We start from the raw sequence: 19,629 nt of genomic DNA, 5'->3' as shown, positions 1-19,629 counted from the left end.
ACTTCAAAAGGGCCACAGTTTCGCAGCAGTTTGGTATCAGACTAATTTCTGTCAAATCACATTTCATCAATATACTTTTCCTTCTAAAACCAGAGGTGCATTCCCCTGGTGGGGGAATGAGAGAAAAATATAGGAAATCCCTACACAGTAAAGAGTGAGAATTATTTTCAACAAATAACTAATGATGTTAGAATATTCTCAAGCATTCTCTACATTTTAACACTAACACAGTTTACAAAAAAGGGTCAATAAATAAAAATAATAAAAGCAAAAATAAAAAAATAGAAACTTTTATACAACTCTACTCACAGAGCACCAGTCTCATAAAAGGTGACTTTGAAAATATAATTAAGGGATAATTTAAAGAAATCAATAAGTTGTACATTTTTTGTTCGCCTTTTCTGTGTTTCCCCATCACAGAGAAAATTGGGACTCAGAACTTTAGGCACCGGGAAACATGTGCATCTGCCCACTGCTTGGACTGAAATAGTATATCTGGCTCAATGCAAAGGAAAAATTCAAGATGGTATGTGCTGTGACTGAACTCTTCCTCATTACCTGAGGTGTTTTCCAGATCAGCAGTGAGGGCATGATTTGAGATCTTCAGTATTTAGAAATTGTGGAGGATCCAAGAAAAATGTGCTTTTCTCTATCAAAATACCTGATAGTGTTTCATTACGAAAGTTCTTTTTGTAATTTTAAATTAATGAATTTGCTCAACTTTTTAATTACAAAACTGTTTTAAAATCTTTTGCTCAGCATAGTCTTTATTGCTTTTGTCTAAAGTTAGCAACTAATTAAAAAGTAATATAAAGTGTCATTTAGTGATTTTCATTTACAATAGGGACTATATTTTAAAGAAATTGATTCTGTATTTTATAACTCATACTCATAAAACATTAACCCAATGGCTGTTAGTTTTTCACTTATTTTATACAGCTATTTTACTCATTACCTTTACATTTATCACTTCTCACTTATATGTCTCCTTTCAAACTACCCTCCAACCAATTTGAAAAAGAAATTAAAAGCCATTATTTTTAAGGAGGTAAAATTGCTTCTATCACTATCCTAAATTTTATGTGTGTGCCTTCTAAAATGAGTTTTTAGAATGTTCAGTGCATGTCAGTGAGCGTTCCCCGTGTAAACTGGGGTTTGTAGTGCTGTCTGGAGCTTTCGAGCACTAGAAAGTGTAAGAACAATTTTGTATTTAACTAGCCTGTGAGGCACTTTGTCACAGTGCCATACACAACCTGACCTCTATTAAATGTTTAAATGATAGGGAAGTAAACACTCTCGGCTTACCAGCAACCAGCAGTCACTTGCTCTTCTTTGTCGATTAAACCTCAGTTTTGTTCAGGTATCCTGCAGTCCTGTGATTCAGAAAGGACCGGCCTTTTCCAGACTCCACGTGAATCACGATCGATCTAAACTAATCAAGGCAACACCTCTTTAATCGCCAATGATTAGATCAGGGAGTCACATGACCTAGTCCTGATCAAGAGATGTGAAGACCAAACTGCTTGGAATACTTATTTTTGAGTTGCTTTTGAAAAGACATGCTTGCGGATAAAGCTCCCTTCCCTCTCTATGCTCCCCTTGATTCCTCTCTAAATGGCACGGAAAGGGAAAATGTCTGGGGCTTGTGTGGTCACCACAGTCATCGTGCACATCTGGGGACCGAGAAGATGGCAAGATGCATGCAGAGGGAGGTGAAATTGGCTAGCCTTGCAGCCTTTCCCACTGTGATCTTGTGAAGTTATAGACATACTTATTTGGAAGATGCTTGGTTAAGTTTTCTGTTACACACAGCCAAAAGCTTTTAACTCATTGATGCTGAACTCCAAAGAAAAACCCGAACTGTGATTTCTTCTTACCAGCTCCACAACCAAAATACCCTCCTAATCAGTGACCTATCTGTGCTCTTGTCTGGACAGTTCTCATTCTTCTGTCCATCCTCCAGTCAGCAGTGGCCATTCTAAACTTTAAGTAGTTTCCAATGCCTTACTATTACATTTAACATGAAACCCAACTTTATATGAAGGGCTACAAGGCTCTGAATGATCTGTCTCTTGGCCACTTTCACTGCTGATTCATTAGGCTGCAGTCATACCCGTCTCCTTTCTGTCTCTTGAATGTGTTAGGGCTTTTCCTTTCTCAAGTCTCTGCATTTGTTGTTCCTTCTTCCTCAGATGTTTACATGACAGATCCTCAAAATCTTGTAATGACTTGAGGTGCAATTTTCTTTAGGGCCTTAGCTCTACATTCTTCCTTGTTCAGTTCCACTGGGGCCTGTTTTCTCTGCTTTATTTCCTACTCTTTTCTCTTGTAGACCCTACCTTTAGCACTGTCTTTTGTCATCCAGATCTGTCCTGTTCTCCACCCTGTTTTGCCTATGACTCAGTGATCTATTTTGTGTAGGCTGGAACAGCTGGAGCTCCTTGGGCATTTCTCTCCCTCTCTCTCTTACTTTCTTTCTCATCTCTAATCATCTCTGTCTCCATAGTCTTTCCAGCTTGGTGACTTCTAATTAGCTGGACTTCCTTCATGGTGGCTTAAGTTTCCAAAGCTCATATCTTAAGAGAAAAGATCTAGGTAACTGCTGTATTGCCTTTTCTGGTCTAGCTTGGAAGTCATGCAGCGCGACGCTTGCCGCAGTCTACTGGTTGAAACAGTCACAAGGCCTGGTCAGGTTCAAGGGGAAGGGGACACGGTTTTTACTTCTTGATGGGAGGGGTGTCAATGAATTTGTAACTATTTTAAAACTATGGTCTTGTGACTGAGCAAATAGTTCATTGTAAGATTTAACTGTAGCCTGTAGAAATTTATAAATTACTTTTCAATTTTTCAGAAGCTTTAAATATGCTTTACATTTCCATGGACCATGCTTCCTTTGATTATGAACATCTACCTGCCTTATTTTTTCTTGCGGAATCGGTTTTATATAGACTCTGCTGTGATGCATTCCTAAAGACATACTTATATTCGGTTGAAATAAAGCTGACAAAGGTATGTTTTAAAATATTTTTAACATGTTTTATTTGCTACATGTACTATATGGAGCCACATGCCAACCATTTTCATTTCTAAACATTCCATTTGGTTCATTACAGAATATTCTCTTTCTTGGCAATTTGTTTCAGTGCTCTCTGAACTGGAGTGATGCGCTATTGTTTGATATCCAAAAAAGATAGTTTGAAAAAATGCATCACCAACCCTGCAAGAAAATAAGATCAAGATAAAAAAACAAGAATAGCGCTGGCTGGCGTAGCGCAGTAGATTGAGTGCGGGCTGTGAACCAAAGGGTCGCAGGTTCGATTCCCAGTCAGGGCACATGCCTGAGGTGCCGGCCAGGTCCCCAGTGGGGGCCACATGAGAGGCAACCACACATTGATGTTTCTCTCTCTCTCTCTTTCTCCCTCCCTTCCCCTGTCTAAAAATAAATAAATAAAATATTTAAAAAAAAAAAAAAAAACAAGAATAGCCCTGGCTGGTGTAGCTCAGTGGATTGAGTGCGGTCTGTGAACCAAAGCATCGCAGGTTCGATTCCCAGCCAGGGCACATGCCTGGGTTGCAGGCTACGGCCCCCAGCAACCACACATTGATGTTTCTCTCTCCTCTCTCTCTCTCCCCCCACCACCTTCCTTCTCTAAAAATAAATAAATTAAAATAAAACAAGAATAATCTTATATCTGAGTATATATAGCTTTTCTCCTCTCTATTTTAAGGATTTTAAAATGCCAATTTTCCATTTAAAAGTGTCGAGAGATAAACTTAAATGCTTGGTCATTTTTTAAAATGCTCACTCAACTTGCGAGGAGTTGTTCCCTCAGTATCCCAAGTCAATTTAGAGCCATCAGATGGGAAATTATATTCAAGCATGTCCTGATTTTTAAGCTCCTGGACTGATGTCACGTGGTTCTACTCCCTGTGATGATCACGATTGCCTGCTGCAAAATTTATTAGTACTCAGAGAAATTTAGCTTAACTAGTGGTTTTATGATTTTATTGTAAAGAAAGAAAAGAAGGCTAGAAGAGAGGAAGCAATGGAGAAAAGGAAAGAAGGGTGTAAAGGATACATGACGGAAAGATGGGAGGGCAGAGACAGGGAATCGACCAGCAGAGATGTAGTCTAGGAGGCAAAGCCTGAGTTGTCAAGCGACATAGACAACATGTAGACAAATGAGACATGAGTCAAGATTGCACAGGAAGTTCCTGAATTCCTTGGAGATATAGAAAGGAATATTTTTCAGTGAAAGTCTGGCCTTTCAGAACATTATAAATGAAAGTTTTAAAAACCATTTTTCCAAGCATAGTTATAACTAGAGATAGCCTCTAGATCAGGCAAAGCTCATGACCAAACTGGGGTATAAAACAGTGATTATTCAAACTGATATGCTTTTCACATATTTTTCTATTTTTCCCATTGAATTTTAAAACATTAATATTTGCTTCAACATAAATCTCTAATCTTTTGAAAAATCCTAAATTATTTTCTCATGACTAGATTTTCACCTCAGTCCTTTGGAGCAGCACAATACACATCAAAATCCCCTGTGTGAGGGGATATCTTGGGTATGCCTTATGGACCTTTTATTTTTATTTATTTTTTAAGTCTATAAATGATATATGTTTAAAATGTAGGTATAAGCTTACAAATATTGATGGGTGCATTCTCAGAATTTATTTTATTGATATAAGTGTGTGATAAAAATATTTGGAAAATCACTGCTGTAACAGAAAGTTCATGGTTTTTGGTGTAATACACAGTTCTGGGATTAAAGTCTAGTAATGCCTCTTGCTTGTTTAATAGTTTTGGGTGAGTCACTGAGACTGGGTAGACTCATTTTTTAAATTTTTTATGTGTAGGTCTAATAATTCCCTGCATTATTATTAAGAGGATTTGGATACACATATAGTTTGATAGTGATATAGTGATAGTTTATTGTTATTATTTGGTTCTCCATAATCTAATGATTTAGCAACTTAGGCTCTTATATTCTCTGTATTTACATACTTGGTGGGATTTTTTTAGTCACTTTCTGTGAAATTTTGCATGTCATTTTGTTTTGAAGATATTCCATTTTCTGCAGTCCATGTGAAGAAACTGTTTTAGCTACGTATGTATTTTAAACTTCACAGAATTGAGTTTTATGTATTTAGGGATGACTTGTTTTTTCTTGAGGGAATGGGGATCTTAGTACAGAATACTATGCACAGGCAGCATACTTCTCAAAACTATCTAAAGCAATGCTTTTCAAATTGTCTTGATGGAGACCCATAGGAAGAAATATCTTTTGCATTGCAATCTAGTACACACATTAATATATACCCATTTATATACTGAAACAAGGAACTGTGAATGCACTACATTTTCTCTTTTATTTTATTTAACAATTCCCTCTCACTTGATTTCATAACTCACTTAAAGGGCATGGCTTGCAATTTGAAAAATACTGTTTGAAAGGGCATAGAACAAAATATCATTCAGTATTGGTCATTATATGTAATGTAGAGATGATTTATAAAAGTTTTTCTGGCTGAACCAGGATTTCAACCATGATATAAATATTTTAAAATTATTTCAAAAGCACAAAATCCCAAGAGTTTGAAATTGTTCCATCAAAAGCAAATGTTATAAGAAAATAGTTTATTTTCTTTATGGTTTTTAAACATTTATTGATGCAACACAAAAATGCTTTTTCCTTTCTCTTTTGACAGATTGCCTATTTGATCTTCTTACGACTGTTTATATATTTCCTGTATGGCCACCTAGAAAGTTTTAACCAACATTTACTTAGGCTTCAACCATATTTATATGGTAGGCTATCTTTTATTTTCTATATTTATAGATGTTTTATGTTATTTTTTTGAGAAGCTCAGACTATCACTATAAAGAGCATAAGCTATATTTTATATTTCTTGAAAGGTAATAAGTACAGTGTTGGAGAGTACAGGCTCTGGACCAGATTGCTTGGATTTTACTTTTAGCTTTTCAACTTTACTTCTATCACCTTGACTGACTCATATGTAATAGTATTGCCTTTCTAGGACTCAAGGCAGTTAAATTCATATTTTAGTTAGGTAACACTTGTGGCAATGGAGATGCTGGAGTGGAGTAAGGAAAGAGTGGATGTGGAGATCAATTAGCTATGACATCAGTATAAGTAAGAGATGTTAACTATATAAACTATTAAAATGAGAATGGGATAGGGTAAAATAGCCTTGAAATGCTTAGAGAAAAGACCCTGGACTTGATGAACTACTGGATCCGAGTCATATACGAGGGAAAATGAGGGATTCAAGAGGAACTTTAAGTTTTGCATATTGACTAATAGGTTCAAGATAATGGTGTTCTAAACTGAGAACATTTTGGAGAAACATTGGACAATCTGAATTTGAAGGTCACTTAGGAATATATACCAAGCTAGCAGCTGAAAACACAGGTTTGGAACTAGAGAAATAAGTGAAGCCTGGGATTCATTTGTTTCATGGATATTAACATGGATATTGACAGTCTTCCTTGTTAAGACAACCTGAGGGTGGGAGGTGGTGGTGGGTGTAAACTAATTCTAGGAAAAGAGCCTTGGGGAACATTAACATTTAACAGATTATTAGAGTAATAAACAACAGTAGGGAAATTGAGGGAAATTGGAGGAAGTGATGGTATAGAAATCCAAAGGAGAGAAGAGGAAGTTCAAGAAGATCATCATTATCAAGAGCTGTAGAAATGTGAAACAGTAGGAGGACTGAAAGTGATGATGGGCTGCTGCTGATGTTGGGAGCATCCTGAGTGGAGAGGTGGAAGCAAAATTCAGAGTGAATGTAAATAAAGATTGAAGGGAAAGTTTAAGCATAAGACAGAGATGGCAAACTATTTCAAACAACTTACCTGTAAAGGGAAGGAGAAATATGTCAATAGTTTGAGTGAAAATAACAAGGTCAAAAGAAGAGACAATTAGTATATTGCAGGATAAGGGATGAAGAGACTCAAGATACAAGAAACAAAAGTATTTGTTGGAAAGTCACGGAGGAGGGAGCAGAAGGTTGTGGTGGGCGTGTTTTGGAGACTGGCTGGCATGCACCACGAATGCAAGCTCCAGTAGGTGTGAAACCAAGACAAGGCTGTAGACCGGCAGAATAGGAATTCATGTCTATCATATTTCTCATTTTGATTTCGTCATTATGTTGAACATCCTTTCTTTAATTCCATACAGTATTCAGCATGATGACTCATCAAATATTTAGATGATGGTGGCAAGTAAATTTTGAAAAGTTATTTGAATGAAACTTGAAGTTTTCACTTTAGACTGTTATTGTGGATATATCTCAAGAAAACTGATACTTTTGTTTCATATCAGAATAAAATCCCCAGAATTTTCCCTCTTAAGAAACACTGTTAAATACAGCCTTGCTTAAGTTACATCTCTGTCTTTAACAGCAGGTTGATACCTACCACAGGTGTTAGCATGACGCCACCTATCCACACAGCAATCTAGTAAAAGATTGTTTCTTACAAATTTTTGCACTGTGTCAATGAACTGAAATGCCAAGATTGTCTGAAAGCTTATAAAAGAAACAGCATGAAGATGCTTCTGTGAAATGTTACAAAGTCTTATGTTAAGTACATAATTGTTGCTATGTTGAAAATGTATACTTTTAAAAATTAACAATATCTTGAAAAGAAATAAAAATGGAGAATGTTGAGTTAAAAGCAATGATATCAGTTTGTTCATAGGATTATAATTTTAAAGTATGCATTATGAATATAGCATCTGTTATAACTTTATGTATTTTCAGCTGAAAGTATCCAAGCATTGTTGTGTAGTAACTATACATAATTTGGCATTCAGCTACCATGCAATTGCTGTTCTGAGTTTATGTGGACTTTTATGTATGAATTATTTACCTTTAGTTTTCTATTCGTCCACTAGGGGGCACACATAACTTTATAAATCTTGAATAGACGGGAAAATGTACAGCAGTTTCAGCATCAAAGTATTGCATTTAATTATATTTTAATAACTAAAAGATAAATAAAACACTATGAAAGATATTAATGAAATATTTTATTCTTACAATAGCACTTTCTTTCTCTGGAGATTCATATGACAAGTATCCAAATATCTTTTCAAATGTGCAAATTATTCTGAAAACCATGGAAATTATATGTGAAAGAGAATTATTATCTGGATCATTTTCCAACCCTGTGGAAAATGAGAACCAATATGAGAACATAGATTCTGATATGGTGAGTCTATCCTAGTACATTATGAATCAAATTATGTTTATTATGATTAAATATTTGTGCTTGCCAATTCAGTATGCTATTCTGAAGATGAATTTAGTAGCAGGGGGAGGGCAGTGAGAACAGCAAAGACACTAAATTCAGGAATCCATAAGAAGTAGTTAACAGGAGTAGTAGTAGAGCATCAATATGCATCACTACTACTTTAAATACAGTAATGCCATAATGCCTTCTTCCTTATAGTGTCCCTCTCAGCTGTTTAAGTTGCAACATAATTTAGTTGGACTTAAAAATGAACATTTTAAGATATTACCTTTTTATTAAAAGGGGAGTGTTTAAAGTGCAGGCTGTTAATAAAAGCAAGTGTAATATTTTCATGCTTCCATAATTCATAGCATATGTAATAACATTTAATATGCTATTAAAATCAACTGAAAAAAAATGGTTCAAAATCAAGGAATTAAAAGAATCCCTAGTATATGAAAATTCTTATTTTAATTTCAAACTCAGATATTATTCATTAACATCAGAGAAAAGTAGTTATCCTGACTATATAATTTCTAGGTATGTAATAAACTATTATGCAAATGTATTATGTAAGCAGAACTACAGTGAGCTATGTAATTCTTCACATGCTTTATGGGTTGGTATGTATCAAATAGCACTTTTCAATCTTTGGGGTTCATATGTCTTTATTTTCTTTTCTTGCATATATTTCAAAAAAACAAAACAGTGAACACTGCAAAAACTTGATTCTTGTATTATTTATTTTGTGTTGTATATACTTATTATTTTATAGTTTATAAATAGAAAATTTGTTTTTCTATTTGATTTGTTTTTCTGAAAAGAAAAAATACATTTAACATAACACAGATTGAAACAACTAAGAAAATGTTAGGAAGATTATCTTTTTAAATAGTTTTATCTAGAAGTTGCCTCATAGTTTCCCTGTGTTTTCATTGCAGTTTTCTAAAATTAACTAAAATTTAGTTCATAACATCACTGGCCTACTTCAAAAAAGAAAACCCTCAAACAAACAATCCAACAATACACCTAAAAGAACTATAAAAGGGAAAACAAAGGCCCAAATAAGCAAAAGAAAAGATGTAATAAAGATTAGAATGAGAATAAATGACATAGAGACTAAAAAAGCAATATATTCAATAGATCAATGAAGCCAAGAGCTGGTTTTTTGTGAAGATAAAAAAATATTGATGATCCTTTAACCAGGCTCATCAAAAAATAAAATAAAACAGAGGGGGCTCAAATAAATAAAATCAAAAGTAAAAGCAGAGAAGTAACAACTGACTCCATGGTAATACAAGGGATAGCAAGAATATATTATAAACAATTATATGTCAACAAATTGGACTAATTGGAAGAAATGGATAAATTCCTAAAAATGTTCAGTCTTCCAAAACTGAATCAGGAAGAAGTAAAAAATCTGAATAGACAAATTACAACCAATGAAATTGAAGTAGTAATCAAAAACTTCCAGCAAACAAAAGTTCTGGACCAGGTGGCTTCACATGCAAATTTTACCACACATTCAAAGAAGAACTAACACCTATCCTTCTCAATCTTTTTTTTCCAAAAAGTTCTAGAAGAAGAAGACTTCCAAGATTTTTTTACAAAGTCAGTATTATCCTAATTCCAAAACCAGATACAGACAATGCGAGGAAAGAAAATTAAAGGCCAGTATCCCTGATGTATGTAGATGCTAAAATCCTCAACAAAATATTAGCAAATTGAATACAGGAATGCATCGAAAAGATCATACCCCATGATCAAGTGGGAGTTATTCAAGGATACAAGGTTGGTATAATATCAACAAATCAATAAATGTGATATACCACATAAATAAAATGAAGGATAAAAATCACATGATCATATCTACAGATGCAGAAAAAGCATTGAAAGCATGAAATTCAGCACCCGTCTTTGATAAAAACTCTCAACTAAGTGGGAACATAAAGGTTATATATGACAGCCAACATCATACTCAATGGTTAAAAAAAAAGTATTTCTCTTAAGTTCAGGAATAAGACAGGGATATTCACTGTCATCACTCTTACTCAACATAGTGCTGGAAGTCCTAGCCACAGCAATCAGACAAAAAGAAGAAATAAAAGGCATTCAAATTAGAAATGAGAAAGTAAAACTGTCATTCACAGAGGAGATGACATTGTATATAGAAAATCTAATCAACAAAACAAAAAAGCACACAAAATAAAACCAGAAATGTTGAAATTAAGAACAAATTGACAGTAACCAGAGGGGAGGGAGGAGGAGTTAATGGGGGGCAGGGGGAAGGATTGTCAAGGAACATATATAAAGGACACATGGACAAAGCCAAAAGGGGGTAGGATTGAGGGTGGCATGTAGGGATGGCTGGGGTGGGGGTAGTGGTGAAGGGGAAATGGAGACTACTATACTTGAACAGCAATAAAAAAAAAAGAAAAAAAAAGAAAATCCTAAAGACTCCACCAAGATACTAGATCCAATTAATTTGGCAAAGTAGCAGGATTAAAAAATTAGTGTCATTTTCATACACAGTAATGAACTATCAGAAAGAAAAATTTAGAAAACAAAATAAAATAAAGTACCTAGGAATAAATGGAATCAAGGAGGTGAATGAAATACCTATACTTGAAAAATTATAAGATACTGAAGAAATCAACTGAGGAAGATATACATAAATGGAAGTATATGCTGTGTTTATAAATATGGAGAATTAAAATGTCCATGCTTCCCAAAGCAATCTATAGAGTCAGTGCAATTACTATCACGATACCACTGGCATATCTCACAGATCTAAAAAAAAATATTTCAAAAATGCATCTAGAACCACAAAATACCCCAAATAGCCTCAGAAATCTTGAGAAAAGAGAACAAAGTTGGAGAAATAGTGCTACCTGATATCAGACTACACTACAACACCAAAGCCATCACAACAGCATGACACTTGCATAAAAACAGATGTATTAGAACAATGGAACAGAACAGAGAGCCCAGAAATAAACTCATGCCTCTGTGATCAATGAGTATTTGACAGGGGAGGCAGCAGCATGCAATGGGATAAAAGTACTTTTTTCAATAAATGGTTTTAGAAAAATTGGACAGATATGTGCAAAAAAAAAAAAAAACAACAAATAAGAAACTAGACCACCTTCTGACACCATACAAAAGAACAAACTCAAAGTGGATTAAAGACTTAGAAGTTAGATTTGAAACCATAAATATCCTAGAGGAAAACATTGGTAGTGAAATCTCAGACATTTCTCATAGGAATAATTTTTCTGATATGTCTCTTTGGGCAAGGGAAACTAAAGGAAGAATACACAAATGGGACATCAAACTACAATGTTCTTCCACAGCAAAATAAACCATCAACAAAATGAAAAGGGAGCCCACTGGATGAGAGAATATATTCCCAAATGATACATTTGACATGGTGTCAGTTTCAAGAAATATATACATAAAACCTTATAAAACTGAACACCAAGAAGACAAACACCCCAATTAAAAAGTGGACAAAGGACCTGAATAGACACTTCTCCACAGAGGATGTACAGATGACCAATAAACATATGAAAAAGTGTTCATTACTAATCATCAAAGAGATGCAAATTTAAATCACAGTGAGATATCACCTCACATCCATCAGAATGGCTACCATCAATAAATCAACAAACAGCAAGTGCTGGTGAGGATGTGGAGAAAAGGGAACCCTGGTGCACTCTTGGTGGGAATGCAGACTGGTGCTGGCACTGTGAAAAACAGTATGGAGTTTGCTTTTTGACCCAGTGATCTTACTTTTGGAAATATATCTGAAAAAAAAACACCCAAAACATTAATTGAAAGAATATATACACTCATCTATTCATTGCAGCATTATTTACAATAGCCAAGATCTGGAAAGAGCCCGAGTGCCCATCAGTAGATGAGTGGATAAAAAAGCTGTGGAACATTTAGACAATGGAATATTATTCAGCCATAAAAAGAGGAAAATATCACCTTTTGTAACAGCTTGGATGGACCTGGAGAGTATTATGCTAAATGAAACAAGCCAGTCACAGACAGACAAATACCATATGACCTCACTTATATGTGTAATCTAATGACCAAAATACACTGATGAACAAAATAGAGACAGAGGCATGTATTCGTGGAACAGACTGACAGTTGCCAGAGGGCATGGGGTTTTCAGGGCTGGATGAAAGAAGGTGAGGGATTAAGCAAACACACACATGTACATATACAGACAACAGGGAAATGTGATCATAGCCAGGGGAAAGGGGTGTGGTGGAAGGTAATGGTGGGCAAAGGGGGATAAATGGGGGTGGAAAGAGACTTTGCTTGGGGGATGGGTGCAGGATGCAGTGTGCAGATGATGTTGACTTGTGCACTGGAAACTTGTATGGTTTTGTGAACTAATGTCACTCCAACAGATTCAATAAAAATACATTAAAATATAATAAAACTAACTAAAACTTAAGTATATGAGGAAAAACATTTAATAACATCTCTTTTTACCCTTATTGGGCTTTAGTGTTTTCTTTTTGGCTCATTGCTTGGTGAACCATCTATATAAAGAGTGACATATATGGAGTAATTTGAACCTTTTGGTTACTAATTACTAGTGAACTCAAATTGCTACATGAGGAAAAGAGATCTTGTTTTTAAGTTTAAAAGTATTTTAACAATAAACATATCACCTAAGTTACCAAGCAACAGGAAGAGCGCGGTGGGTGAGGAGGAAAGCCTGGCAGCAGGCTGTGCGTTCCAGAGGAGGTTGGCTGAGCCCTCCGAATCCCACTTGTGTGTCTCTGAGAAGGGCACCGCCTCATATGGCAGAGACCTCACAGATGTCGAATCCCTGAGTTAAACACCTGAAACTCGCATGGCTAATAGAATATTGTATACCACCTATACTTAAAAAGTGACGTATGCAACATTTTTAACCTACTCTGAGTTGCTTAATCAATAACCTTTACTTTTGAGACATGTTATCAAGAAAAAAACTGATTTTTATTACTGACCTTCCAAAAAATAAAAGGGACATCACCATCACTGTCATTGTCATTATCATTATCATCAACATCATCAACTTACCTATAGGCTTGTTTGTGAAGATTCCAAAAAAAGCATGCACCTTGTAAATTATCAAGTGCTATGCAAATGTAAATGATGATTATTGAAAAATGTATTTAGTAACTCACTTTAACTTAGGCAGATAAATAATAATTTTCATGTAAGGACATGATTATGCTGAGTAAATGGTGGTGCTTAACTCTGTGCTTAATTGTGCTGAGCTTAATGGGGTGGTGTGAGTGTTTTCCTGAAAACAAATAGGGTGCTGCGGGATCCTCAGGACATGAGTGTCCTGGTGATGAGGCAGGCGACCTTCAGTGCTGATTCTGCTTCTCCAAGAAACAGTCTGTAACACTCTTGGCACACACACAGCAGGAAATGGAAGTGTACTGCCAGACAGCTGGGTTACAACTCGAAGGGGCAAAAGTGTCAACACGTGAAAAGAATGTATCTCCTTAGAGTGGGACAAGTCCCTAAGTTTCTGTGCCTTTTTCCACCTTTTAGAACTAAGGGCATTGTTTCAATCTTTTCTAACCTCTACGTTAGCTCTATAGTTGTCATTCTGTGAAGGGATTAGAACAGATTTTAGCCTATCGGATTTAGTACTCTCCATTTCCTCCTCCCATTACCTCATAACATAAAGAAAGTAAAAGGTAGTGCTGCTAACACTGCCAGTTGAGCTACCAAAGAAAGTAAAAGGTTGTAGTGCTGCTAACACTGCCAGTTGAGCTAACTGAGGCAGCACTTGCTCCATGTTTTAATGTTGTGCCTCGGTTTCAGCCCCTTTTCTCCAGCATGAATCCAAGCCAGCCTCTCCAGTTCAGTGGAGTATTTATTCATTCAATAATGTTCTCTCTCATCTCCAGAGAGAAGAAAGGGGAAAAGAGAGAGAAAAACCGGGAATGTAAAAGATAAATTTGTATCCATTCTCTGTCCTCTCTTTATTGTTATTATGCTATAGTAGAGGATTTGTTGATTTATTTCTATAGCCCTCATCTTTTGTAATGCTAAAAGATCCATGAGAGCATATTTTGGCCACACAAAATATTTATTTTTAATATATTTATAAGCATTGAAGTAGAAGCATAATTGTTTAATTTGTTTTCAAAATGTTGTAAAGCAGCAGGAAAAGAAAGAATTTTGTAGTACATACACATTAGAATGCTCACAAAATGGTTGTTGATCCTATTTCAGAACAGGACATTTCCTTTCCCTGCTGCTGAACCCATTTCTCCTTTTAATAACCTTTTAAGCTGATCCAGACACAGGGTTTCCGTGGACTTTGACAAATGGTACACTTTAATTAGCTCTGTGGTTGCAGAGTGAGACCACTGGGTTGAGTTTCCACTTTGTCCTTTGCTCACTAGCAAAGCTAAATTTGCTAGTTGTCACATGATAATAACATAGTTCTTGAAGAAAGCAGATTCAAACTCAGCTTAAATGTTGTAGACTCTTTACAGAATGATTGTAGTTGTCCTAGAGTACAAATAATTTTCTGAAAACTAGGAAACACACAGAGTTTACACTAAAATGCGATTTGCAATCTCATCCTCTAATGCTTTAAGTAATTGATATGCCAAAGGCACTATCTAAATTTGGGACATTTTGTGCTGTACTGTAATTATAAATGGTTACTAGGAATTGGGTTAGACTGAGACACAGGTTTTTTAAAATTAGGAGCATTAGCCTATGATTCATGTCCTATTATCCAAGCAACACATGTATTGAGAGGTCCTTTCATGGCAAAGTCAACTGTCCCCAAAATGACTGAAAACAAGGACAAAACTCACAAAGTTGTCTCTGAGCAGCTCAAATGGAGCCCGTGCTTTCAAGCTCATTCGGTTATCAAAGAGACCTTGGTCAGGCACTCCAAGCTTGTGTACTTAAATTTGCGTAAAATTCAAGCAGAAGTGGTCCTCTGAATTTTCAGCCAACAGAAAATTAACAACGTTTTTTTAGGTGGGGTCCTAAAGCAGGCACTGTACAAGCTGACACTGATAGCCTGTGAGAGAAGGTGATATAGGGTCTCGGTCCCCATCCTTTTTGGCACCAGGGACTGCTTTTGTGGGAGACAATTTTTGCATGGACTGGGGGCAGGGCAATGGCTTTGGGATGATTCAGGACATTGCATTCAAGCTCACCTCCTGCTGTGTGGCCTGGCTCCTTACAGGCTTGGACCAGTGCTGGTCTGTTGCCTGAATGTTGGGAACCCCTAATCTAGAGTACTTGACCTCCTTTTGACCCTTGAGCTAGCCCTGGGCAATCAGAGCTCCTCACCCCCTTCCCTGTCCTTGGAAAGTGTGTTTTACTAACTGTTCCCACAATGGGAACCTTTGTCCGGGATGTGACCTTGACAAAGCAATGTATTGTTGAGACTTTCTGGACAGTGTACCTGACTGAGCCCAGTTAAGGCCTCCATATAAACTTTAAGATTCTGGAGAGTGGGTGTGAAGATCTATTCTTCTTGTGGCCATTCAAAAGTAGCCTGGTAACTTGCCTTGCTTGTTAAACCTGCCACCTTCAACCTGGAGTGGTCTCCTTCTTTCTTAGGTCTCTCCTTCCCTCCATGCACAGGGACCAGCTTGCAAACCAACATGCCCCAAATCTGGACAGCAAAGGGGGAAACTAGAGAACTACAGGAAGTGGTCATAAGCCAGAAAATGGAATGGAAGTGGGGGAAGAAAGGAGGGAAGGGGGAAAGAGAAAAAGTTCTTTGGAAGTCGTTTAATGCAGAGCTCAGTGCTTTTCAAACTACTTGGGGTAAAAGATCTGAAGTTTTGGGGGGATTTTTTTTGCCCAAAATAAAAATACATAGCATTATATTTTACTAGACAAAATATATAAAATCAACTCTCTCAACTTGTATTCTCAGTGTGTATTCTTTACTTTTGTATGCTAGTAACAGTTTGCAGATGGCACTTACCTGCTAACCCGCACCTTGAGTAGGACTGATTTTGTGTAAAGGCAAAGAGGTTCACACTGCCTAATAGCTTTGTCTCTTACACTGATGATGCACATGATGATTACATTAAATCACATAACCATCATTTTTGTATTCATTTATTCAAATTTGGCAAATACATTTTTCTCTGGAAAAAAGCAAGGAAGAAAGTTCAGCAAGATTTCCAAGCAAATGCTTAAAATATAAAATGTATGATGATAAATCAGCTTCATTTATCTGGAAAATTTACCAGTGTAGCGAATTCATCATTTGCTCTAGATGACAATGCCCTTCAGCCAAAGACCACCAGGACCACACCTGCATTTAAGCAAAGTGGGTTTATTGTTTGTTGCGGAAAGAGAACACATGCCCAAGGAACCATAGGATATCTTTGTAAAGGGGCATAAGAATGAATCTATTACAGGATCTGGGCTTTGCTTGGGTGAGCAGAGGGTCGGTATCAAGAAGCAGGGATTCTCTCTAGGTTCGATGCTGCCAGAAAGTGGGGACAGTTCTGTGTTTGGATATTCGGTATGTGGCACGGTGACTTTCTCTCTATGCTTAGAAAAACATTATAAAGTGGGTTTGTTTATTTATCACAGTCTCAGTGTACAGTTGGCTGAGGTTGATATTCTGTGAGTTTTTATCCAACAGGGGAACAAAAGTGACCTGGTTGTGAGTGTCAGAGCAGTTTCTAATAATATCGGTATCAAATCAGTTCCAGACATCAGAGGCTGCTTTTTTCTTTCTCAATGATGAGTAGAAGTGGCATCATATACAACTGAAAATTAATCTTAAATCTTGTTTATTGTCCAAAATCTTGATTTTTTTCTTTACCAAATGCTTTTAGGAATTTTTCTCGGGTAATGGTGCATAAGTTTGTTAACAAGAACCTTTTACCTAAAGAAATAGTCTCTGTAGCCATGCAGTGTACATTATGAGAAAAAAAAGTGTTGATTGTTTTGAATTAGTCAAGCCAACTACAAGTTTCAAAATATATCAACTTACATATCGATTTAGAGTAAGTTTGCAACATGAGGCCATCAGGCATCCAGGCTGAGACATCTAGAGCAATTTGAGAAAAGAATTTCATTTTATGGGTTCCATTTTTGGCATGGGCTCAACTGCAAAGCAGAAAATTGAGTTGTTTGGATAAAATATATGCATTTACTGAAGTCAGTGTGTCTCAGTCTGATGTCTTACATTATTTTGAACTAAAGCTTTTCTATGGAATATTCTAACATTCTAAACAATGACTTATTTCCATTTACTTCTCTGAATGATTGTTCCCTGGAGTCAGTGCCTTGTGGAAAGACTTTCTCTCACTCAGGCCTGTATCTCCGCTGCCTGACTCCCTGACATAAAGCAGATCAGTACACAGCTGTGGAACTTAACGAAACAGTTTACTAGAAACTTAAAATGTCTTAGGTTAAAGTTAATGTATCAACTATTGGCCTTCTATCTTAAGAGAACACGATGTGAATTTTTTTTTTTAAATTGCAGTCTTGGTGTTGTTTTATATAACAAACCAAAATTACAAAGTCCTTTGAAGTCTCTTTAAGTGTTTCTTTTGAGAATAAAAGAGTAAAATATCAGCTAAGTTAGCAATTTAAGTACCTATTACAGGAAGTGCATTTGAATCGTTACTATTGACAAAAATTCAATGAGAGTGCTGTTATCGTGGTCTAACAATAAAATCAGGTTTCTTTACACCAATTACTCCGGTAGACCAACTCAACTTATAAAACTGTTAGAAAGCACTCTAAGAAAAAACAGCCCATTTGCTTTCTGAATTTGTAGACTTTTAAAATAGTATACATACTGACCATGTCCAGCTAGACATGTATTTTGGTCCATAAAGTGGAAATTCACATTTTAAAACCTAATTTGCTGTTTGATCACTGTTCAAACTTTCCCCTGTCCCCTCTTCCTTGGGTGTCATGGAGAAATAACTCATAGATTTTAAGAAGCACAATTGTATCTAATAGTTTTTCTTTAAAGAATACATGCTTTTTGTTTTATCATAGAACTGATGTCTTTGAACACCAGGGTCCCATGTGAAGGTATATTGAGACTTTAAGTTCCAGTTAACTTACAAAATGTGTGTGTTTATATATATTTACATACATACAAACATGCTTTTTGTATATTTACAAAAAGATATTTGAGTAAATTGCTCCAGTTGGTGAAACATGGAGTGTAAAATATACACTTTCTCACTTGTGTTTAAAAATTATTTTTATGCTTATTCAAGTCAAAGAACTCTTCCAGGTACATTTTTCTACTTTAATTCCAGTAGCATGTGCAGCCCCGTCAGGGAGGATATGAAGTCAACAGCCTGCTCTGGCACTGCGTTGCCGCCTGGACTTGCGTGCAGAAGAACAGTCCTCAGTTGAATAAGGTGCTTGAACATCTCATCTTTCATAAAACACAGCTTCAAATGAAGTGCTGGTAAGAGGGATCCTATAAATCCAAAGTAACTCATGGAGAAACCTTTGTATTTAAATGTTAAATAACCTTTGTACTTAAATGTTAATCACACCTTAGTTGACTATAAAAAAAATTTATAATTCCAGTTCCAAAGGCAAGGGCAATTTATATATTTTCTATTAGTTCATTTCATCTATAAATTTTTTCCTTTTTCTTTTTGGTTAGATGAACATGCATGTATTATATACTTTATCTTTATTAAATGAAATTTACTATTAATAAGTCCATTCCCATATTTAAAACATTTTTTATTTTTCAATTTGTTAACAATAATGAGGTATAGTATACTTTGGGGGGGAAATACTAATAATATTATTTCATTATGTCTCATTTGTAATGCATAGCAAAAATAAATCTTGGTTGGTAAGTGTTAGTTTCCTCCTATACAAATGTTACTTTGAGAAGGAAAAAAGAAGTCTTAAATTAGTAAAAAAAAAAGAGGGCATAAATTCAATGGAGGGGAAAAAAGCTTTTGAGGAAATTGATCAGAGATACCCCTTTATAATATTTGAGGATGATCAGAATTCCTTTTCCAATGCTATCAATAAGAATCTGTTTTGCCATAGCAAGTTGAAAATTCAATTGTCTTATATTTTTCTTAAAATTATAAGAAAAGTGTTTAAGCCTCTGGCAGTCTACTCTTCATCAGTGATCTTTATATATGTAAATTATAAGTATCAGGAGCATTCTTTATGAACCAAAGCTGTTTTCCAAGTTTCATTTGGATATATTAGGGAATCTAGGTCAAGTCAAGATTCCTAGACATAGCCTAGTTTGCAAGGAACTTCATCAAGGACTCACTCTGTTCACAGTCTCATGGGGGCAACCGACTCAGTGCTGCGGTTAACAAAGGTCG

The 19,629-nt window shown here is 35.8% G+C and overlaps 1 protein-coding gene across 1 annotated transcript in view; it reads left to right on the top strand.

Annotated features, from left to right (window-relative positions):
* TMEM232 (transmembrane protein 232) overlaps positions 1 to 19,629 on the top strand; it is a 170,154-nt gene that overhangs the window by 27,174 nt on the left and 123,351 nt on the right. Inside the window, 5 exon segments of the mRNA XM_045838057.1 lie at positions 421 to 526; positions 2,852 to 3,009; positions 5,722 to 5,821; positions 8,085 to 8,251; positions 18,580 to 18,734. Of these exon segments, the coding sequence (XP_045694013.1) occupies positions 421 to 526; positions 2,852 to 3,009; positions 5,722 to 5,821; positions 8,085 to 8,251; positions 18,580 to 18,734 (686 nt within the window).

Source organism: Phyllostomus hastatus, unplaced genomic scaffold, assembly GCF_019186645.2.
Source record: "Phyllostomus hastatus isolate PE091 unplaced genomic scaffold, TTU_PhHast_1.1 phas_contig_254, whole genome shotgun sequence".
Lineage (NCBI taxonomy): Eukaryota > Metazoa > Chordata > Mammalia > Chiroptera > Phyllostomidae > Phyllostomus > Phyllostomus hastatus.
Note: the sequence above shows the minus strand (reverse complement) of the source record. Positions and strands in the feature narration are given on the sequence as shown.